This window comes from Heloderma suspectum, chromosome 1 (genome assembly GCF_057233095.1).
Source record: "Heloderma suspectum isolate Gila_16-S chromosome 1, 16-S_ref, whole genome shotgun sequence".
Lineage (NCBI taxonomy): Eukaryota > Metazoa > Chordata > Lepidosauria > Squamata > Helodermatidae > Heloderma > Heloderma suspectum.
Window position 1 is genome coordinate 287869232 of NC_139458.1, and position 24492 is coordinate 287893723.

The window sequence follows — 24492 nt, forward strand, 5'->3', positions numbered from 1 at the left end:
TTCTCTGGCTTGCACACTTCCCTGCGGGCCCCTTGAAGTGACAAAGCTCAGACAAAGCAGCTGTTCTTTGCTTCAGTCTCTGCCACTCACTTACCCTCTTCCTCGAGGCCCTGGTGTGGACTGGGCCCAGCGCTTCTGCTGAGAGGGGAGCAGGCTGGTGAGCAATATTGGAGCTCTGGGCTACAGCTGCCCAGAGCATGAAGGGCGCGAAGGGCAGGGGCGGCTGCTGGTCTTACTGACCCTCTAGGCAGCACCGTGGGCCCAGTCCTCCGTGCGGCAGCGCCCAGGACGGGTGAGCAGGAGAGGGGGTGGATGAGCCACCGCCTCCTCTGGTTTGCACACTTCCCGCCCACCCCTCAGAAGTGGCGACGCTCAGAGAGAACTGGGGGCCTCCCGGTTGGGGGTCCCTCCCCCTTGCTCCTTTTCAACCTCTGCTGCAGGGCAGGGGTAAGGACAAGGTTTGGGCATTTACTGTGTCATCGTCTCTCCTCTCTCATCGGCTGCTTCTCCTTGAAAATACAAGCGGCACTAGCGTGTTTTTCCGATGTTTGTTCAACGTCACGTGTGGCAGGGCTCAACTCTGGGCCGAACCACACCTCATGCTAAATCTCGAGCGTGCAGCTGCCCCTCGCACGTAAGCGTGCCCTCGCCGCCTGATCCAGATTGGGCCCCGTGCGGCCTTGCCAAAAGCAGAGGGGCAGCTGGACGCCGGGGAGTTAACGTAAGGCGTGGTTTGCCTTCTGATGCTAACCTGGCCTTAGCTGAGGCAAACTTCCTGCTCTTCCGCGCCTGACTCTCCGAAGCAGCGGCGGCGGCGGCGCTGACAATGGGAAGCAGGCATGTCGAAAGCATGTCATACTTTGCTCAGCGAAGGGCTGGGTCCAAACTTCAAACAAGTTCCTGCTCCGCTCTTTTGGCGGCGGCCGCCCGGGTAGGGCTCAGTGCGTAACACTTCTGTAACATGTTGGAACTGGTTTCCACGCCCGGCCCGGCCCGGCCCACAACGCTCCTGAGAGAGAAAGAGAAAGAGAGAGAGGAGGACGGGAAATACCTGCGAGGACAGAGCTGTGTTTCAACTTGAAGCTCAACACTTTTTCCAGTACAGGCATTTGCCTCCACATTCTCATGCTGGGAACAGCTGAGGGGATTGTCGCGCGCCGGGACGCAGCAAAGTAAGTGGCCTTTAAAAAAAACAACCCCCCAAATATTTTATTTTCTCGCCCTTCTCTCCTCCTTCCCCAGGTTTGGGTGGGCTTCTCCTGAAGAAGGACGACTGGGGGAGTTCGCGCCTCGCCACGCGGGCGCCAGCCTCCTCCATGTTTTTGCGGCGGTTTTCCCCTCATCCCTTGCGGAGAGGGGCTGACGCGTGTCGTGTCTCCAGGGATCTCGCTTAGCCAGGTCTCGAAATCCCCCCACCGGCTACCTTCAGGTGACAAGCCGAACGGTGTGCTTCTACTTGTCCTTGTTTTGTTACAGGGAAGACGTCTGTAAAACAAACGAACAACCCCAACCCCACTGGCCGTGGATTTAATGCAGCCTTCCCGAACCTGGTGCCCCCCAGATGTATTGGACTACAATTCCTAGCGTGCCCAGCCGGCAGGATATGATGGAAGCTGTAGACCAATACATCTGGAGGGCATTGCGGGAGGCCAACTTAATGGACGGGAAAGAAAAGGACCGAGCGGCTATTGGCCTTGAAGTGAGGCGAGAGAGAATGTGGGGCTCAGTTTACGCTGTCCAGAGACTCGGCTCACCCCGCCCCGTAACGGGCGTTGCAAGGTCAGGGAGTTATGGTCTTGTACAATGAGATGTATAGAATGACTTAGTTTACTTTTAGCCCACCAACTCATTCATGGAATTTTAGAAGGCAGTAGTCAAATGTCGTGGTCTTGCACTCATAACCTTCCCTAGTGTTTTCCCGCAGTCTCTTCCACCTTTTTTTTACTGTGGAAAATCTGTTAAGGAAGAAAAGACAAAATACCTATACAATATCTTCTGATAGCCCTAGCAGCACTCCTTTTGGAATTACTGTTTGTGCATGTGGGGAGCGCTATCCAACCTAGATCTGACTGGAAGGGAGGGGAGGGAGACAGCTAGAAGTTTTCATGAGCCAAACTAGGAAGCAGAAGTGCTCCCATGTGATGGGAAGTGCAGTGGGCCATGGCAAAGATATACTTGATCATATCTGACTCTCTTTTCCTGCCACCTGCATTTCAAGGGAAGTAAACTAAAATTTCTGGTTCTTAAGATACTACAGGACTGTGTTTTCACATGGAAGAGAATGCCAGTAACAAGTGTTTCTGACTTTTTTCACATGTAAGGCTTAAATTGGTTTTCATTTAAATTGGCATGGAAAGCAAATACAAAACCTACATTGGTGGCAATATACATTGTGCAGTCCTACATGCACTTACCTGGGAGTAAGTCTCTTTGAACACAGTGGACTTGTTTCTACTTTTGCTTCTTTTCTGTAGTGCTTTTTCCCAGGTGCAGGGGAGAAAACTGTAATCCATGGGAGGATGGCTAGCACTTCTCACCTGTGCATGTTTTGCTCTTAAAATTAAACCCATCTATTTTCAACAAGGCTGGAGCAGAGCCAGTTTTAAACATACAGATCTATTGCCATCACATCTAATTTGGCCCTCACTGGCCTTACAAAGGCACTTTTATTGAGGTTTTGGTAATTAAAAACCTTATGATTGGTTAATTACAAAAATTACTTGGTGGTTAGTGCAGGTTATTTCAATTTATTTATTTAAAACATTTGTATACTGACCTATATCATTAAGATCTGTTATGACAGCCATTTAATTTTGCTAATGGTTTTAGTACATTACAACTGCAGATAAAGTAGATGAAATATTTGAGATCAGATGGATAAAGTATTTCAAACAGGTTGCTGCCTAAAGAGAAAGAGCAGAGTTTTAAAAGACAGGTCAGTCGGTTAGGAATTGTTAGGATAGAAATACATGTCAGAAAAGGAAAATGGAGCAGAGGCTAATGAGAGGTGTATGTATACCTAGGCCTTGCCATATGTATCAGAACTTGAAGTAATAGCTCAGTTTTCTTTATTTTTCTCATAATGAGGAGGATGTCATACATGGGCATTTTATTTATATGCATACTTTTAAATTATATGGCCCAGATGTTTATGTCATGGAAGGCTTAGAGAACACACCAGTCAGGAAGCCAGACAAGAGCTTTATTATCTCTCTCAAGCAAGTACAGAACAGCAACAGGAAACTCTTGACTCCACCCAGATATAACTAAGTCCAGTGCCATCTAGGACTAGACTATATAATGATACTATCCGAATAATATGGTTGCTATGATAGTATGTCATAATAGTGATCATACTATGATTACTATCATAGTATGATTAAAAAATAAGGGTCTGTTTTATTTAAGATTTTATTTGAATGGGATGAAGGAGTTGTTGTGAAAGTCCAATGGGAAGGGATGTCTTCTTCTTCTAAAAGAGTGATGAAAAGCGCCCCCCCCCTTTTTGCCTTGCAGCGCGAGTCTGGCAGGAGTTAGGAAACGACAGTTCATCCACCATAGATTCTTTTAGATTGCTGCCTGTTTTAGATTGTTGTGTTAATCAGAGTGCATTCCCTTTAGAAGCCTAAGCTTCAAATAAAACAACTTTACTAATTAAATTTCTGTGCTTCCTATGTCTTTATTTTCATCTGAAATAAATGGTATATGCAGTCTGATCTTAAACATGCTTATTCAGAAGCACACCATTCTGATTTCAGTGGGGCTTACTTCCTAGTAAGTGTGTATCACAGCCTTCCTTAACCATGCTGGCTAGGGCATGCTGGGTGTTGTAGTCCAAAACATTTGGAAGGCACCATGTTGGGGAAGGCTAGTGAATCAAACTGGAGCCTTACAGGCCATCTTGTGCATGTTTATAAGGACGTTTCTCAGTGCTGACTGGGGATTATTCACCAGCAAGTGTAGATAGGATTGCAGCCATAATCCTTTATATTTTCTTGTGTATGGAGACCTGTTCTTATAAAAATCTGATTGGATTTTTTTCTTGTATATACAGTAGAAATGGCTATTTAGATCTAAATCTAGGGAATTGGGTTACTGGCATCAGAGGTTTTGACAATTTCTTTGTTTAAGCAAATACACTTAAGGGTGCAATCCTATGCATGTTTAGACAGAAAAAGCCCTATAACTCCCAGCATTCACTAGCCAGAGTAGCTGGCTAGGGAATGCTGAGAGTTGTAGGACTTTTTCTGTCTAAACACACATAGGATTGTGTCTTTCTGCTGCAATCCTATACACCAGCCTTCCCCCAACTTAGTGCCCTGAAGATGTTCTGGACTGCAACCCCACCTATTCGTGACCATTAGCCACACTGACTGGGGCTGGTGGGAGTTGTAGTACAAAACATCTAGAAAGCATCAGGTTAGAGAAGGCTGTTTATGCACACTTAAGTGGGAGTAAATTCATTTAAACTTTATGGAGCTTAGTTCTGAGTAGGCATAGGATTGCACTGTTAATATTTTTGTTATTTGTTTTGAAGAGAATTCTAACTGTGGTTTGGGACCCTCTAGTGGGTCTCAGCCCACTTTCAGGTGGGTCTCAGTGCTGCAGACTGCCCAATACCTCTTGGCTTGATTGCCCTGTGCCATGGCCATACCATGCACCCTGCATAGGCAGGTGTGGCAGTGGGAGTTGGTTAGAGAGCAAGGCTAATATTTTTATGAATAATTTTTTTTAAAAAAATGGGAATAAAGAAGAAGGTGTAAGAGAGGGAACAGTTATAGGAAGAAGTGAATGTAAAAGAAGCAGGAGGAAGGGATGAAAGAAACTGGCACAAGTTAACTGTGAAAGGCAAAGGGGAGGAGAAATGACAGGAGATGAGTAAGTATACTTTGAGAGGCATGATGGGGGAGAAGAAAAACAATATAAAATAGAGTCTTCTCTACTTAAAGCTTCTGAATCATCAAATCCTGTCTGAAATGGGGAGGCTGAGTCATGATACCTCCAGAGGCAATGTATCTACTTTTGAAAAACTATGGAACCCTTTGCTGCAAGGAGATAGCTGTGGCAAAGAATTTAGCACTTTCCAAGGAGGGATTAGATATCAATACAAAATGATATCAGTAATTGCCTGCTGATTATGCTAAACTCCGCCTCCATCTGCCATCATTTTAGAATACTCTCCTGCACTACTATTTTGTGACCGGTGGGCCTCAGTCATTTTCAGCTCCCTCAAGAAGCTGAAAAGTGAAGCTCAAGTGTAGAAAGTTTACAAACCTTTGATATATTGGATCCTTTGGGTTCTTTGGGAGGAAATTGGTAAAATAGTAAGAGATGAAATAAGACATAGCTGTCGTTTATTAGCACTGGTGTTCTGTAGTCATTTACACATGAGTACCATAGGTGTGAGTAAGTGTTAAAAGACATTTCTCTGTTCTGTTACTAATGGCATTCTTGTGCAATAGGAATGTGTCTAAAGCAGTTACCATTGCTTAAAGAACCTTGCTCTGTAATCCTGTGTAGAACGTTGTGTCTTTACCCTTATTGCTGATTCAGCTAAAGGTATCTTCATATGTCTAGTTAAGTGCATTCAGCTTCTTTGATGGATCAGTTACTTAATTTACTTCTAATTTTCCAGTTTACTAAATAAAACTGTTTTAAAAGTGTGCACAACAAAATATGGTATAAATAGCAAGTAGTTAAACTCCTTTCATTAAATGTCCCGGTATTCACATAGGATTTTTTTAAAACCCTGGGTTGTCATGAATGAACCAGCATGCTAGCTCATGCTGCTTGACCATGTGGTTCCTTCTGCGAGCAGGAGTGGCTAAACAACCCAAGGATGTTCCATCTGAACCTGGAAATCTAGCTTGTTTCTCACCATGCAAGCCAGAGTTCAAACCCAGGGTTTATTCTTGTTTCAGAAAACACTGGCTTGTTGTTGTGTGTCAACCAGGCCAGTGTGAGATTGTGTCTTTACTTTGGACTACAAGATATCCAGGACTTTGGCTCCATGTACTGGCATTTCAGGGTACAAACATGTCCAAATAGTCATGTTCATTACCATCCTGATGCGAAATCTATTTGTTTGCTATGAATGTCCACTGCATTATTTGTTTGCTACGAATGTCCACTCTGTGAACCATTCTTACACAGTTTCATTAGAGCTTCAGACTATAGTGATATGGTTCGCATGATCACCGTGGCTTAAATAAATAAGCCACAATTGGTTGCGGTGCATACCAGGCAGCTTTTGAATATTCAAGCTGCAACCACAGCTTGTCATGTCATCTGAACCTGGTAGGGTTGGGTTATGTGCAGGTTAAGCAACCCTTGCACAACCCTAAAACAGGCCATGGGTTATGCGAGGGACTTTTAACCCTCACACAACCCACCCCCACTGGGTTCAGATGACATGCCAAGCTGTGGTTGCAGCTTGAATATTCAAAATGGCCACCTGAGCCACAGTCCACTGTGGCTTAAAGAAGCCACAGTGGGCTGTTTCATCATGTGAATTGGCCCACTGAGTTTTTGCTTTGTCTACGTTGGAAATACCATTTAAATGTGACTGTATATATATTTACTTGCTGTGGATGAATTCCCACTTTGTGATGCACTGACATCTTCCTCCACTTAATCAACATTGGTTTGGGCACTGTTTGTAAGAGCAATCCTGGTTTTTAAATCTAATGGGATGCATCCAGACTTAGTCATGCCTGGAGTAAACCCATTATAACCATTGGGAATTAAGTTAGTCATGAGTAACTTGTCACATTGTTTTAGATGGTGGAGATATGTCATGACTATATCTTGCTGATCTCTGCTCGTTTTGAATACAAGATTATTCATCTGTTCCACAATCCCACATTGTTCTACAAAATGGGGCAAAAGACCCTCTGTGACCCAGTGACACAAGAGATTGTTCCCTCAGGATTTTATGGCTTTGCTAGAACAGTTACTCTTTAAGCCATAATTCCTGTTTAAGATACTTGCCTCGATTGCACAAGGTAAAAGTAGATATATTTGTATAATTAATGGATGCAATAAAGGGACAATGAACTAAATGGCTTGTCTGTATTAAAAAGCAGAACCAACAAAAGAAATATAAAAAATATCAAACTATAAACCTTGGGCGGAGTATATTAATTTGTATAATTTGTGCAACTTCATTATTTTAAATAGGGAAAGAACAATAGATCCTGGCTATATAAAAGTAAACAAACCCAAATAAGAAAATAACATATATTACTTTGTCCACACTATAAATTTTGCATGAACAAACTGGCAGAATAATTGACTGGATCACAGGAGTGCCTTTGCCAAACTCCCAGGCCTCACACCCAGTATTTGAAATACAGTATATGCGTGAAGGGTGGAGCTTCATGAAGAGTAAATTGAACAGCATTGATTATTGCACAGTTCAAAGCAAGATAAAGTGATATAACAAAGGCTAGTGTTAGAAGAACCATGAAAAATCTAAACTTTTAATTGTAATGAATCATAAAGGGGGAAGGGTAAAGGAACACTAGGTCTTCAAAGCAGCCAAGTTCCAACTGGTTGGGATTTAGTTTGGTGTGTGTGTTGTTGTTGTTGGCAGAGGGTTCAATGGGCTATTTAAAATTTGCGTGCATTTAAATGAATTACCATGCACAAATAATAACATTTAGCATCTATATGACAATTCAGAGTGTTCAAAAGGGTTTGGGTACATTATCTGAATAATTCTTACAATCGCTTTGCAAAGTAAGCCAGTATTATTATCCCCATTAAGTGGACTGGGAATGGGAAACTAGTCTAGGACAATAGCCACTGTGCTACATTAGTACACTGCCTTGTTGTGGTGAAGGGGCTTGCGTAACTCAGTGAAGCCATAAGCTATGCTGTGCAGGGCCACCCAAGATGGACAGGTCATGGCAGAGAGTTCTGACAAAATGTGGTCCACTGGAGAAGGAAATGGCAACCCACTCCAGGATTCTTGCCAAGAAAACCCCATGGAACGTATCACAAGGCTAAAAGAGATGACGCTGGAAGATGAGCCCCTCAGGTCGGAAGGTGTCCAATACACTACTGGGGAAGAGCAGAGGGTATTTCCAAGTAGCGCCAGAAAGAGTGAAGCGGCTGGGCCAAAGCCAAAAGGACACTCAGCTGTGGATGTGTCTGGTGGTGAAAAGAAAATCCGATGCTGTAAAGAACAATATTGTTTAGGAACCTGGAATGTCAGATCAATGAATCAGGGTAAGCTGGAGGTGGTCAAACATGAGATGGCAAGATTGAACATCGACATCTTGGGAATCAGTGAATTCAAATGGACAGGCATGGGCGAATTTAATTCAGGTGACCATCATATCTACTATTGTGGGCAAGAATCCCTTAGAAGAAATGGAGTAGCACTCATAGTCAACAAAAGGGTGGGAAAAGCAGTACTGGGGTACAATCTTAAAAATGATAGAATGATCTCAGTAAGAATCCAAGGCAAACCATTCAACATCACAGTAGTTCAAGTCTATGCCCCAACCACTGATGCCGAAGAAGCTGAGGTTGATTGGTTCTACGAAGACCTACAACACCTTCTAGAACTAACACCAAAAAAAGATGTCCTCTTCATCATAGGGGATTGGAATGCTAAAGTAGGAAGTCAAGAAATCACCGGGATAACAGGCAGGCATGGCCTTGGTGTACAAAATGAAGCAGGACAAAGGCTAATAGAGTTTTGCCAAGAGAACACGCTGATCATAGCAAACACTCTTTTCCAACAGCACAAGAGACGACTCTACACATGGACATCACCAGATGGTCAATATCAAAATCAGATTGATGATGTCCTTTGCAGCCAAAGATGGAGAAGTTCTATACAGTCAGTCAAAACACGACCTGGAGCTGACTGTGGCTCAGATCATGAGCTGCTTCTTGCAAAATTTCGGCTTAAATTGAAGAACGCAGGGAAAACCACTAAACCATTCGGGTATGACCTAAATCATATCCCTTATGAATATACAGTGGAGGTGAGGAATAGATTTCAGGAATTAGACCTGATAGACAGAGTGCCTGAGGAACTATGGACGGAGGTCCGTAACATTGTTCAGGAGGCAGCAACGAAATCCATCCCAAAGAAAAAGAAATGCAAGAAAGCCAAGTGGCTGTCTGATGAGGCTTTACAAGTAGCTGAGGAAAGAAGGGAAGCGAAAAGCAAGGGAGAAAGGAGAAGATATATCCAACTGAATGCAGAGTTCCAGAGAATAGCAAGGAGAGACAAGAAGGCCTTCTTAAATGAACAATGCAAAGAAATCAAGGAAAACAACATAATGGGGAAGACTAGAGATCTCTTCAAGAAAATCGGAGATCTCAAGGGAACATTTTGTGCAAAGACGGGAATGATAAAGGACAAAGAAGGCAGGGACCTAACAGATGCAGATGAGATTAAGAAGAGGTGGAAAGAATACACAGAAGAACTATACAGGAAAGATCTGAATGTCCCTGATAGCCATGATAGTGCAGTCACTGAACTTGAGCCGGACATCCTCGCGAGTGAAGTCAAGTGGGCCTTAGGAAGCATTACTAACAACAAAGCTAGTGGAGATGACAGTATTCCAGCTGAGCTATTTAAAATCCTAAAAGATGATGCTGTTAAAGTGCTGAATTCAATATGCCAACAAATTTGGAACACTCAACAATGGCCGCAAGACTGGAAAAGGTCAGTTTACATTCCAATTCCAAAGAAGGGCAGTGCCAAAGAGTGTTCAAACTACTGCACAATTGCACTCATTTCACATGCCAGCAAGGTGATGCTCAAAATCCTACAAGCTAGGCTTCAGCAGTATGCGAACCGAGAACTACCAGAAGTACAAGCTGGGTTTCGAAGAGGCAGAGGAACTAGAGATCAAATCGCCAACATTCGCTGCATCATGGAGAAAGCAAGAGAATTCCAGAAAAACGTCTATTTCTGCTTCATTGACTACGCTAAAGCCTTTGATTGTGTGGATCACAACAAACTGTGGCAAATTCTTAAAGAGATGGGAGTACCAGACCACCTTACCTGTCTCCTGAGAAACCTGTACGAGGGTCAAGAAGCAACAGTAAGAACCAGACATGGAACAACCGAGTGGTTCAAAATTGGGAAAGGAGTACGACAAGGCTGCATATTGTCACCCTGCTTATTTAACTTATATGCAGAGTACATCATGAGAAACGCCGGGTTGGATGAATCACAGGTCAGAATTAAGATTGCTGGGAGAATTATCAACAACCTCCGATATGCAGACGATACCACCCTAATGGCAGAAAGCGAAGAGGATCTAAAGAGCCTCTTGTTGAGGGTGAAAGTGGAGAGTGCAAAAGCTGGTTTGAAACTCAACATTAAAAAAACTAAGATCATGGCATCCGGCCCCATCACTTCCTGGCAGATAGAAGGGGAAGAAATGGAAGCAGTGACAGATTTTACTTTCTTGGGCTCCAAGATCACCGCAGATGGTGACTGTAGCCATGAAATTAAAAAGACGCTTGCTCCTTGGGAAGAAAGCTATGGCAAACCTAGACAGCATAGTAAGAAGCAGAGACATCACCTTGCCGACAAAGGTCCGTCTAATCAAAGCTATGGTTTTCCCAGTAGTAATGTATGGCTGTGAGAGCTGGACTATAAGGAAGGCTGAGCGCCGAAGAATTGATGCTTTCGAACTGTGGTGCTGGAGAAGACTCTTACGAGTCCCCTGGACTGCAAGGAGGTCAAATCAGTCCATCCTAAAGGAAATCAACCCTGAGTGCTCATTGGAAGGACAGATACTGAAGCTGAAGCTCAAATATTTTGGCCACCTAATGCACAGAGAAAACTCTCTGGAAAAGACCCTGATGCTGGGAAAGACTGAAGGCAAAAGGAGAAGGGGACGGCAGAGGATGAGATGGCTAGATAGCATCACCGATGCAATGAATATGAACTTGAGCACACTCCGGGAGAGAGCAGAGGACAGGAAGGCCTGGCGTGCTATGGTCCATGGGGTCACGAAGAGTCGGACACGACTGAACAACAACAACAACAACAACAACAGTGGTACTCTAGAGTTGTATCCAATGGCATCCTTCCACCAGCTACCACTACTGGATCGAATCCCCCCTCTCCCTGTGAGTCCCTCAGATCTGTTCCAAAGGGTTGGGGGACCTTCTGGACCAGATTTTGAGGGCAGCTGCAGGAGGGAGGAGGGGAAGCGACACTCCTGTCCTGGAAGTCTGCTTGGATTTCAAGCAGATTTTAGCTCCTAGGCTGCTGTTGTTGTTCAGTCGTTCAGTCGTGTCCGACTCTTCGTGACCCCATGGACCATAGCACGCCAGGCCTTCCTGTCCTGCGCTCTCTCCCGGAGTGTGCTCAAGTTCATATTCATTTCCCTTTTATATTGGGATGTTTAAGCCCATACTAATGAACATGTTTGAAATGTCTATGACAGACTGGCTCCAAGGAATTGGGTTTGGGTAATTTGCGAAGGCTAACAGATTTATCGTAGTACTCTAAACTATTTGGAACAAAGATCCTAGAAACCTGACAGTAACTTACGTCATCTTCCCTCCATAAATAATAACCATCTTCAATGAAATCACTGAATTTAATTTCACTCAGAGACATTTTTATAATTGCCAGTAATTATTTTCAGATGCCAATATTTACCCACTTAAAGTGCAATCTTATGCTTTCCTACTTGGAAATCAGTGGGTTCAGTGGGATTGCAGCCTTAATCATACATATGGGGGTTGGACTCAGTGGTTTTATAATCCCCTTCCAACCCTATTATTCTATGATATATAAGTAGAGTAGGATCTAATGGTATTATTCTTCAGACAGAAGTGAATCGGTTAATGGAACTAGGAGGGTGAGCGATACCCCCACCCCTAAAAATTTGCTCCAGAGCAGATTTTTTGGCAGCAGAGACGGCTACAAGGGGGAGGAGATTACCAGACTTCTGCTAGCATAACAGTGGACTTAATCCATATTATTAACATACAGCAGCATTAATAATCCTTAGCCATCTGATTTTGTGGTCATTAATACCCATACAGAGATTCAAAATAAGGTAGGTATGATTTTTTACGGTCATATTAAAGGTATGCTAGCCATCAGTTTGCACAGAATTGTGCTTAAGTTCAAATATTTGCATATTCATTTGCTAATAAAAAAGACTGAATAGAGAAAGCACTTGATCTGAGTTGTATCATTCTCTTGGATCTATTTTATGTCATTCCCTGTGGATCAGTAGCCATCTATAAACCCAACCAAAGTGTTGTAAATTAACTGCAAATTAATAACAGTGATTTGGCGAAAAATGTCCAGTCTTTTATTTTTCCTTGGAAAAATTTCCATTTCATAAGTTCATTAGTAAAAATGAATGTATGCCAATTGCAAATACAATATTAGGCAAGGTTGGTAGTCTCAAAATTGTAAGTAATGTTTTTGAGAAATTATCCTTAGCACCAAATGAGAGAATGCATATATGTCATTGAAATACATGTATGTTTCAGAGTGAAATAGACCTAATAAATACTAGTACTGAAGGTGGTGCCCCAACAACCTTAGTGGAAGAGAGTTGAATGCTGTTGAAACAGATGAGTTATTGTTAGCATATCATGCACATTTCTTTGGATTTATAAAATTAATTGGTGTGTCAACAGTTTTCAGTACTTTTTTCTTAAATGTAAGAAAACTATATGTTAGTATCTTTAAATTTGTGCAAGTATTCCAATAAAAAAATTCTACGGAATACAACATTTACATTACATGGAGGGAGCAATCCTATGGCCGCTAGTTAGTGGCTAGAAGGCCATTGGATATGTGGGTTTCCGAGACCCGACCTCGGAGCGTCTCGCAGGTAGTGTGGAACAGCTCCGCGCTCGGAAGAGGAGCATGGAGCAGCCAAAACAGGGCATTCCGGGGGTGTTCCAGGCCGGGGAAGGCAGAAGTGCCGGTACGCATTCTATGTGTCGTCCGGCAGCCTCCTCCCCCGCTCTGCCTTCCTGTGAATGATCTCCGTGCTTCTCCTGCCCTCCATTGGATAGGCGGTTGCATCCAAGTTTGGAGGGGGCCATCTATCCCCATAGGATTGAGCCCTAAGTATGATTTTAATCTTTTCCCTCAAATATTTCAGGTCAAATTGTTGTGGTGTATTGGGACAAAAAATTAACATGGAGGTACTTTGTTTACTAAATACAAGTAAAATAAACATGCCAAATTGTACCTCTCTAGGGCAGGGAGGGCAACTTGTAACCCTCCTGATGTTTTGGCCTGTGGCTTCTATCAGCTATAGCAGGCATAGCCAATGGTGAGGGATGATACAAGTTGTAACCCAAAACTTCTGGAGGGCCACAAGTTGCCCACCCCTGCTCTAGGGCAAACATTTTCCGATGCAAACTGAAGTTTTTCCTATCCAAATGAACCTAATTTGCACTGCAAAATTGTCCAATTCACAATTTTCTGGAAAACCAACATCTCTGATTCGTAATAAAATTAGTCATATATAGACATGCTTAAGTTCACGTGTGCGAGTAGGTGTGGGGAACAGTTAAATCCCAGATTAATCTCTGCAAGAGTCATATTATCTTTAACACATTTAGGAGGATATTGTTGAGAATCTGTGAGGATCTGGAATGGGGTGCAATCAAATGACATGCAGCTCTGTCACTTCATCTCACTCTAGTCTTGTAGTTCCATTATTAAGCAATTCCTGGCAGTGACTAGAGATTTGATGAAGGTGAGCAAATTGAAACTGAATCCAGACAAAAGTGAGGTTATAATGGCTGACACCACAGCACACCACAGCAGGTTAGGCTGGAATGATGGGTAGGAATGCGGTTGTTTTTTGTTTTTCTAAATAACCTGATTGAAACCTTTTCTCTTGAGTTGACTGCAGGCTGCATAGATTTTAGAGGAGAAGAAGGCAGTCTTGAAGAAAATACTTAAAAGGAGAAAATGTTAAAAGTATGAATTGACAGTAGAATTCTGTTTGGGCCCTATAAAACTGAAATAGGAAAATTATCATTTGAGAACCATATTTTATGCTATATGTCTTATAGCACTGAAACATTCAAAGTTTGCTTTCTGGGGAATTTATTGAAAGAAAGGATCTTAGGTATAGGCCAGTTCATCTGTTCTGTTTCTGTGTATAGTAACCACATGAGAGGTGAGGACTTCAGCCCCATCCCCCTCCTTACACATTTAGTCATCATGTATTCATGGAGGGAGACTTTCTGAAGAGTATAGCCTCCTGTATCCATGGAGACTCTCCATGCAATAGAAAACAGTAGAAAATTAGGGTTCTTAATTGCATGGAGAACCTCCACGGATACAGGAGGCTCTCCTCCTCAAAAAGTCACCCTTCATCGAGTACAGGGTGCTGGAAATGTGTGAGTGTAGATGGAGCTAGCACCCTCCACACGTGTTCACTCTACTGAGATGTAGAATGAATAGGTCTAATGTAATCAGTTATTTGTATACGTTTAGTACGACATTTAGTAGAATTCTTTCCATAATTTACTTTACTCAGCACCTATTCTGTCAAATCAAGTGTTCACACCTCTATGATATTTTTTGCCGTCACTAAATGAATTACAACAATGGTGGATATTGGCTGTAATTGGAGAGATTATATTTTGTGTGTGTGTTCGTGTCTGCTGTATACAAGGATCTATAGACCATTCCATTTAATTATGGAGCTTCAGTAGAATTTTCAGAGGCAATGAAATTGTGAAGTACTGGGCCAGTAAATAAATACCTGTACCAGAAGAAACTAGGTTTAAATCCTGGTCTCAAACCAGTAATATTCACTGGTTTCAAACCAGAAAGGAAAGAGCCACTTGCAGAAACTTTATCTGCACACAGATCACCTCCACCACACATACAAAAGGCTGTCACAAGGGTACAAAACCCCTTGTCCAACAACCCATCTTGCTCATGTGGACATCCAACAGAGATCCATACTAGCAACACCAAAAATGACGACTACTTTCCGCTTTGTCAGGAGGAAGAACAAAATCCTGTTGACACTTGGGGGAAGGAGAGAGATTGTTTGAGTCTATAGTGCAGGATGACTGTCTGAGGACAACTTGATAAGTTATTCATGGACTTTATTCCCCATCAATGAAAATAGTAGCCTACTTCATAAGACTGTTGGAAAGATGAATAAAATCAGAATTGTAACATACTTCATAAACTGAATGCTGTATAAAATTTAGTAACTAATGTGGCTTTACATTTAACCCTAGTAGATAACCATTCTGCTCTTCTTTTTCTAGTTAGTTTTTTTCTTGTGGCAACATTAAGTATTTAATTACATCAAAAAGCCTTTCTTAATAAACAAGTTTTGATTAAAAACACTACAAACAAAAGTTGCTGCTTTCGAGAACAAGCAGGGTGGATACTTATCATCACCTTGCTGATTCAATGTCTGATCCAAAGCATGGGAGAAAAACAGTTCTTAAGAGTTGGTCTGTTAATTAGTCATGGAGGTGATGAAGGTTGATTATGGATGCAAGCAGAAAATGGATTAGATCAGCATGGGAAAAACTGATAAAGGAGTGTAGTAAACTCAGAGGCAAGTTCTACGGAGCTGCAGATAAGTTGTGTATCTTTCCTATAACCTGTAAGTGTAAAAGCCATGAGAAAGAAAACGCTTTAAAAGGAGAGGACATGGATGGAGTTTTACAGCACAATTCTATGCATATCTATTAAGAATTAATTCAGTGAGACTTAATTAAGGTTTGCAAACTTAGAAAGATTTCCTTCCCACTCCTTAGGTGACATTCTGACAACAATAGAGACATAAAAAAAATAACCCACTCACCCACAAACAATTATCTGGACATTCAGATATTGTAACATTAATCCTAGTGCTTGTATCAGTAAATAATTTTGGTGGTCCTAGTTCCAATATAAAGTAGTGAAATGACCATTGTTACCATGCCCAAAGTGTGTGTAGAGGGATGGCCTATATTGTTCATTAGACACACACACACACACACACACACACACACCCCAGTGTCACTTGAGGACGGACCATCTATAGCCAAGGGTGGTGGGCAGCCATTCATTTATACAGGGGAAACTAAACGGATACAGTTGCAGTGTCTTTTGTCCTTACTCTCTACCGTGACTCCATTGTCCTGGAGTTTTGCCCCTTCTCAGCTATGCCCTAGATTGCAGCTCATTTACTTTATTCTATAAAACTCAGTGGGAGTGAGAACTGAGCGAGCTCCTACCTACATATCCCTGCCCTGATTTACATTTTTGGATCATGCAGAGTGCAATAGGAATTTGTGGATTCTTGTGTATTACATAGAAAGATGCTATAGCTACTGTTCAGGAACCAGCGGGTATGGTACAGATACTGGAATAAAGTGTTCCCAACAATCCACACCGATTAGGAAAAAGGTCTCTTCTTTCTTCTCCAACTGAAGCTTCAAAACCATCACTAAGGGCAGTTCACATAGGTTGGTGTTGCAGTATTGTTGTCCTGAACTGAAGGTCTGAATAATGGTCTCATTGGAATCTGAGAGAAAAGGCTTCAGCCTTTTTACCAGGGGAGTTGGTGATGAGCACTTTTCGCTGCCATCGCTACCTGGGAATCTAGGTGCTGTGATGAATCCAAGAGCATTCCAGGAATAGAAGTCTGGTTCACTAAAGAGTGCTAAACTCTATCGGTAACAGAAGTTTTTATTTCTCCCTGACTACCCCGGGCCAAGTCACTGGTATAAATCACTGTAACTTCAGGGGGGCAGAGAGTTATGTTGGGGGAACAGGAGGATCAATTTAGGAAATACGTAACTAAATAAATAACCCTGTGGAAATATGGAACTAAATAAATAAGCCTGTGGGACTTCATGGGGAAATAGTTTCCAGTCATCATTCTCTGAAATCTCTCTGCCAGGAATAATACTCAAAAGCAGTTCCGTAAATACCTGTGAAAGTCCCACAACTGTGTGATCGGCATTTCAGGATCAACAGTTTTATATATTGATCTTGTGTCTAAAGGGAACAGCCTCCCTTATCAGTCTCTAGCTACATAGAAAGCTGCCTTATACTGAGTCAGACCATTGGTCCATCTAGCTCAGTATTGTCGACGCTACTGATTACAGGCAAGGATGATCATGGCCAAGCAGGAAATTCCTATACTGGCCAGGATCTGCTTTGAGGGTCCCACATCCTCCAAGCTTACCTGAAGCACAGTCTCAGAGAGAACCTGCAGACCTCCTGAAGAAGAGGAGGACTTGATCTTTGACTCTGCCCCAAGACAAGTGACTTGTACAATCAAAGCAGGGAGTCTGAACTTCCCTTGGTGTTTCAGTGTACAAGGTCATTTTTTAAGCCTGCTCATCATGTCTCCTATAAGTCTCTGCTTGTGATAGAATGATTCAGGGCCAATGAGAAGCATCCAAGTGCAAGCCCTCCGCTGAGGGACTAGCCTTGGACAGTTACTGGGCCTGCATGGTTGTTTAAGCTTGGCCTCTTGACATAGCGGTGCTTTCTCACAGCTTATTTACCATTAACAGTGTTCTGCTACCAGCTATCTACTACAGTTAACTGGATACCATCTTCTGTTACTTGCTTCACTGAGGTACGCAAGCCCCTTCGCCACAACAAGGCAGTGATCCATGGAGGGGCTGTTACTTGCAGCCATTGCCAATTCTTTGCACTGCTCCAAGTTAATCTTCTGAAAGCCTGGTACGTAGTGTGATAGTGACCGTGCTGGATGGGACAGTGTAGAGAATGAATGCAACTGGCTTAGATTTGTGAACCAGCTTTGACAGGCATTATATTTAGATTACCCAAGAGTTTATTGCCAGTGTTTCTTTGTGCATGTGGTGAAAAAGCCATGCGAAAGGAATCAAGTGGCCAGGCTTATTATGTGACATACTTTCAGTTGCTGTGTTGAAAATGTTCCTTTGTGCAAGTTACTATCTATGCCAGGGGTGAAGAACCTCTTTCAGCCTGAGAGCCAAATTCAATTTTGGAGAAGCTCTCAGGGGCTGCATTACAGTGCTGGGTGGAGCTAAAATCAAAAGGGGTGGGACAAAAAATACCAGCATGTTGTAGCTTAAAGTTCTTGCTACCAGTAAGTAAGCCCTTGGAGTGGCATTTCAACCTTTCAGAATGGTGAAAAACTGCCAATAAACTGGGAAACCCCCAAACAATCAGTGGGTGGGGCCAGGGGAAGTGGGCATGGTAATTTGGGAAACCCTGGAGGGCCAGATTTGGCCCCCGAGCCTGAGGTTCCCCACCCCTCACTGTCATAGTTTTCCTACATGTAAAATGTTTATTTAACTGATAGGTTCCAATATGTAAAGTTCCTTATCTGTTAAAATGTTGGCAATAAACTAAGGGATTTTTTCTGTTTTATGCTATTCCTGGGTACGTTTGAAAGTAGCTTAAATATTGTTACCTACATTCTGACTGTTGTACATTCCTGTTTTTGTTTTAGATACATTCCACAGTGCGTGAATGGAAGCTTAAGCGGCCTTGTCACTAAATAACTGTGAAAATGGAAACCTCATCTCTGCTGTCATCTTTACATGATGAATGTAGATCAGACAACTACCTTGAACCACACTACAAGGAATGCTACAGGCTTGCCATTGATGTGCTAATTGAAGGTGGTGCTGAGGCTTACCAAGAATTTCTTGCTAAGGAGAGATGTTCAGAGTTTCTAGCAGATGATGAGATTAATTATATATTGAACACTGTTCAGAAAATCCCTCAAAACACAGTTTATGCTCCTGACAGCACTGCTGATGATGCCTCTTCCTCGGGAACATATTGGCCTATGGAATCAGATGTGGAAGCTCCTAATCTTGACTTGGGTTGGCCTTATGTAATGCCTGGAATTTCTGGTGGTACAAATATTGAGCTACTCTTCCATCCTCCACGAGTACAACTTTTTACAATAAAGGAAACTATTAGGAAGATGGTAAAAGAAGCAAGAAAGGTAAATATTTACAACTTGTTAAAAGAAAAGGCATAACATATATTGATAATGTATAGGTGACACTAATTTCATTAGGAGTTCAGATCAATATCTATTATCCAACCAAAGTTTATCATAATATAAAGTGACACTTTATCTTCCAGGTTCCTTGAAACACTTTCACACAGTTTGTGAATTTCTGTGAAAGAATCATGAGAATGTAGCCTCATGGTTGTGAGGGTAAAGTTAGAAATGTGACAGCAGAAGTATAAAGAACAAAGAAATATAGAGGAGAGAATAAGAAGAAACTTGGGGTCAAACCACATGTTATGTTGGTGCTCCCAGTGTAATTTTCTTTTGGTAAAAGCAGCTGTGGATGTGATAGGCTGATTTAAATCAAGGCAGAGGAATCTAAAAATTTAAGCCCACACGTTTCCCCCTCTGTAGCTAATAGCAGCTAGGGTTCACTTCAGGTAGGGTCCACCGTATAGAAGAGAAATGGTTGGAGTAGACTGTCCCAGACACCATGGCCCCAGCCAAAATCAGGGAGATTCATGGCTGCTTCTACAAAAAGAAAATTGTAGAGGGATCTCCAACATAATATGTACTCTGGCGCCGAATCTCCTTATTGTCTTGAACTATTGAAAGCTCTTTAAAATTCCTGTTGATTTCAATGAAGGAAGCATATGTTTACCTCTCCTGCAATGCAATCAATGGGATTCAGTTGTGATTAACTTTGAGAGTAGAGGTATAGTTGTAAAGTAGGGAGAAGTGAGAAAGCTATACTGTTCATGCATATTCTGTATGTGTAAATTAGGTGAGTACTGATTTTGGAAGAAATGAATGCCAGTATGTTCAGATCAACCTTCCTACGTGCAGTGGTATTGGCAACATAGGCGAGAAAGATGTACTGGCAATGGCTGCCAGTTTTGGCTTTGAAATGTTAAACTTGGAATATCTGAGCCAATAGAATTAGCTAAAGAGCAAGGCCTCTCTCAGAGGTAGTTATTAGTTGCTTAAGTCATTTATGGTTCTCTTTCCAGGATAAGCAGCCAAGGTGTTGATGAAGCATATAAAATCTGTTTTTCTTTCTCTGTACATCTTGTTTTGTGTTTAATTCTGGCTTCCCTTTTTCTTAATGTAACATTTGAAAGGTTAGGGGCATATTCCTCTTTCTCTGTTATTTAGATATACACACACATAGCATTCCTCCACTTGCCAGAAAATCTTCATTTATTTCATTGGAAGAAACTAAGCGCACAAGCATTGTTTTGCATACATAGATTTGATTGTTCCTGTGAAATAAATGGAACTCCATGAGTACCTTTGAACTCACATGAAACTCTGGATTGAGTCATTAGTATTTATTATTTAAGTTATTATTTAGGTTATTTCCGATTTAAGAGAACAGTTTGGTCAGTGGCAGCATTGTTAGCAAGTAAGTGATGGGTATGAAACAGCTCAAAAGCTTGTTTGGTCACTGCAGTCCTGAGAGGTAAAATTGTCTTAAGATGTCATTTTGATTGTGTATGGATGGATTGGGTAATTTGGAGATTTAATGCTCAGTCTTGAAAAGGAAGAAAAGTTTATTCGAGTCTTATATTAAAGAACCTCACCATTCAAGTATCAGTTGCTTAGATTTACAGTTCTTTTGAGTTTTATGTCAGTCTAGTTGTAAACCGTGTAAATAAAACTCCTATTTCGCTAAACTTCTCCAAATGTCTTATCTAAGCCTCTTTAAATCAGTGAAATTTCTTTTTTGTAACCAAATCAGTAAAGCATAAGTATTCTAAATGAAGAATAACGATAACACGACACATTAACCAGCCCCCGGCAATGTTTCTGTTTACTGCATCCTTGCTTTCTTCAAGAATTTAGGGAATCTATGACTCAGGGACAAACAAGACATGCTAACTGTAATGTAATGTATTTTTCCAGCTATAACTTTCATCACTGATCAGGAAAAATGATAATTTATGTCAGTGCTGACATTTAATTACCACTTTGGTGGAAAGCCATGGAAATAGCAACAACTGAAATAATCATTCAAGAGTTGTTCCAAGACTTGGAGATTTCATATAGTGATGACTTGTTTGGAATGTTGGTTGTGTCAGAAATGGTACAGGTCTGGAAGAGAGTTTCAAGCAGCTATATGTTCCTAACAGTTCCTGACTTATTCTGTTGAAAGACACTTGACTGCAGAAGAGATACATTTATTGAAATATGTTTTCAACAAGGCAGCATCAAAGGATGCAACTGTTGACGTGGATACCACCAAACACCACCAAAATATTTTTTTCATGGCAGAAAAGCAAAAAGGTTTAGAACGGCAAGATGTTGGCTTCAGTATATGAACATAGTATGCATCTTATAAAGGCTGAATGAATAGGATTATGGATACTGAATGTCAATGCAATTTCACAAATGCCTATGGTCGCAGCAAAAACATATGTCATGCAGATCATATCTTCAAAACATGAACAAGCTTGCAGAAACACATTTGAAAATGGATTACATGTCATACTATGATCACATAGATATTGGGCTGAGATTATTTCCCATCAAGTCATAGAACAAGAACTAATGCTAAGTTTGTTAGCATTAGTGGGTGGATTGAAGAGGGGGGTGTGGCATGACAACTACAGTGTTCATTATAGGTGCTGTTTTAGCCATCATTTTCTGAGATGAATATTTCAGTGAAGAGTATAATGAAGTCATGCTACAGAACCAGTGAACAACACAAGATACTTCAAGACACAGCAACTGTTGTTTGAATTTCTACAAGGATGGATCTCCATTTTTAGGCAATTCTCAGTTAAGGAACATTGTCCATGGTAGAGTGGACTTCTACTGTAGTTATTATTACAGCAAAAGGAAGTCAAACAAAATATTGGAAATTATGACTGGGAAGTCTCTTAAGACTTTTAATTTAAGGGCAAGCATCAAGTTGCACAAATGACAAATAAATTGTTGTTGTTCAGTCGTTAAGTCGTGTCCGACTCTTCGTGACCCCATGGACCATAGCCTGCCAGGCCTTCCTGTCCTCCGCTCTCTCCCGGAGTGTGCTCAAGTTCATATTCATTGCATCCGTGATGCTATCTAGCCATCTCATCGTCTGCCGTCCCCTTCTTTTGCCTTCAATCTTTCCCAGCATCATAAAACTCCTTTTCCAGGGAGTTTTCTCTTTGCATTACAAGGTGATATATGCATACTGCTAGGCTTATTAATTCTGTTCCAAAGGTTTAGAACTATTCCTTGAAGAGTAGGAATCTCAGATTCTGAATGTTTCCAATATGAACAGTATTATTTCATGAGTTTGTAACATTCCAAGCTCTAATCCAACTAGAGTTCTCTCAGTGTCTTTTGCTTTGAAATGCAATATTGATGACTGGAAACATGCTGTGATTAAGAGGTCAAGTAAATATGTTTTAGATAAAAACAGTCTTCTGCATGGAATTCCATGGAGAAAGAAGAGTAATGTGACATTATTGATCGTTATGAAACTTACATAACCAAATATTTTTTTAATACCAAGTGACACCATTGTCTCTGATGGTAGTCAAAGTTTTCCCTCAAAGACACACACAAAATAACTCCAAATGATGGGATGCAAAACAGAATTTTCATAAGAAAAACAGTTGAAACAAAGAGAATAATTTCTAGCTTCTAAGAAAAACACAAGATTTCTTAATGGATTGGATGCACAGCTTCAAGAAGGAGAATTAGTGGTCATACCAGCTCCAGATGATATGATATGAAAAGACTCGAGAATCTGGCTTTCTCAGAGTGCTCTAATTCAGCCATTGTAACAGGTGATACACAAATCTGAGAGGGCAGTATCCAATGGGACGCTTATGCAGATATCTTTCTGCAAGCAGTGCCCACCACTTCTGCAAGGGAGATTTAGTGCTTCCGGAGGCAACCCAAAATGAGCAGAAATGCTCATTTCTGGAAGGAGGCAGGTCATCAGAGCTTGCATAAGGGAGCTCCACTGAGCTGCCTCTTTCCAGAAATGTCAAGTGCCTAGCTTCGGGACTCTTTTGTGATTGATCAGAGAAATTGAAGTGCAAAACAGTTGCTTTTATTATGCAAACTACAGTCAAATCATCAATGCTTGACGTTACAATCAGAATCTATGAACAGCAGCAAAGTACTAACTTTCTAAACAGTTTTGCATAATACAAGACTACTTAAGCTACAAAAACTCCCTTTAGGTAATGCACTCTGTTAGATAATTGCAACAAAAATTGCCGCTGACTTGCTCTTCAACAACCTCGATGGTTAAGCCCCTCCCTTAGGGTGGGTCTTTCTAGAGGGACCTTGTTTGTGCAGCTACCTTTTTGGAAAGCCTCAGGAGTTGATGTTGCTCCTTTTGCCTAGCCTGATGTCTCACCCTGGGATCTCTTATTTCTTCTAACTCTTCCTCCTCCAGCTCTGGTGTTCTTACAGGTAAAGAGGGCTCTGGCTGGCTACTTTCCATCTGATTAGTTTGCACCTGGACAGCCTCTACTCTGGTACTGTTAGTCTCCTGCAACCTTAGCAGTGCTCCGTCTGCTCCCCTGCTTGACTCCAAATCAATTCCCATGCCTTTTGGGGGTGTCCTTTCAGAGGTGCTGGGCCCAATCCCTAGAAGGAATGAGCATTCCTGCTCGTTTCAGGGTTTCCTCTAGGAAGTGCTGAATCTCCTTTGGGTAAGTGGTGGGTCCTGCTTGCGCAGAATAATCAGTGGGACCCATCACTTGCGGAAGGGAATCAGCCCTGGTGTGGGAGTTAAGCACCACTTTGGAAGTTTGTTTATTAAGTGGAAACCTATATTTTGCTCTAGAGCCAAAGAAGAGCAGCACATCTCAAATGCAGGACATTCAAAGTATTTTAAAGTTAGTTGTCAAGAAATGTGTATCCTATTACTTTAGCTATCAAGAAATGTGTATCTATTACACCTCCAAATTATATAGCACTGACAAAATTAATCAAAAAGAAAGATTTCAGAACTTTTGCTAAAGTCAACAAGTTGGAGCATCTGGGAAAAAGTGCTTATTATACAGTGCAAGACATTAAAGAACCAGATGAACCTTACAACAAATTTTTATTCACAGTGTTGCCTCAGTGAATTTAGAGCAACTTCCACCAACATCTACTACAGTAAAATATTGTTGCACACTCCCCACTTCCCTGGGTGACCAGAAGTTCAAGGGGCAGCACTACCTGACTAGGTCATCCTTTGGATGGGAGAGCACAGGAGGCTTATTATATTTTCGTAATATTTGTTTTATTTACAGGTAGACTGTAAGTGTAATCAAAGGGACACTCTAGCAAGGCAGCTGATCTGCTACTCCAGAGCAGATCCTCAGGGTGCCTTCAACCAATTCATTGTGTTCTTTTCTGCGCTATCTCTCTCTCTGTGTGTGTGTGTGTGTGTGTGTGTGTGCGCGCGCGCAGACACACACCTACACCTACCTACCTTACGCCTTCCCCCTCCGTTCAGTTGGACGGATGTTATCTTTCTCAAACTCTGATAGGTACCTCATTCATAAACACAGAGCTATGGAAATATCTACAGCCAATG

General features: G+C 41.8%; 1 protein-coding gene across 3 annotated transcripts in view; it reads left to right on the forward strand.

Annotated features, from left to right (window-relative positions):
* The first annotated feature begins 713 nt into the window (after positions 1-713).
* Positions 714-24492, forward strand: part of SACK1B (scaffolding CK1 anchoring protein B) — a 75709-nt gene continuing 51930 nt past the window's right edge. Inside the window, exons 1-4 of one of the 3 annotated variants that reach the window (XM_084826834.1) lie at positions 714-1172; positions 1477-1779; positions 17515-17686; positions 18444-18947. In XM_084826834.1, coding sequence (XP_084682960.1) covers positions 18504-18947 — 444 coding nt within the window. In that variant the 5' untranslated portion in view covers positions 714-1172; positions 1477-1779; positions 17515-17686; positions 18444-18503. The remainder of the gene's footprint in view (positions 1173-1476; positions 1780-17514; positions 17687-18443; positions 18948-24492) is intronic. The other 2 variants (XM_084826833.1, XM_084826835.1) reach the window with 2 other exon arrangements.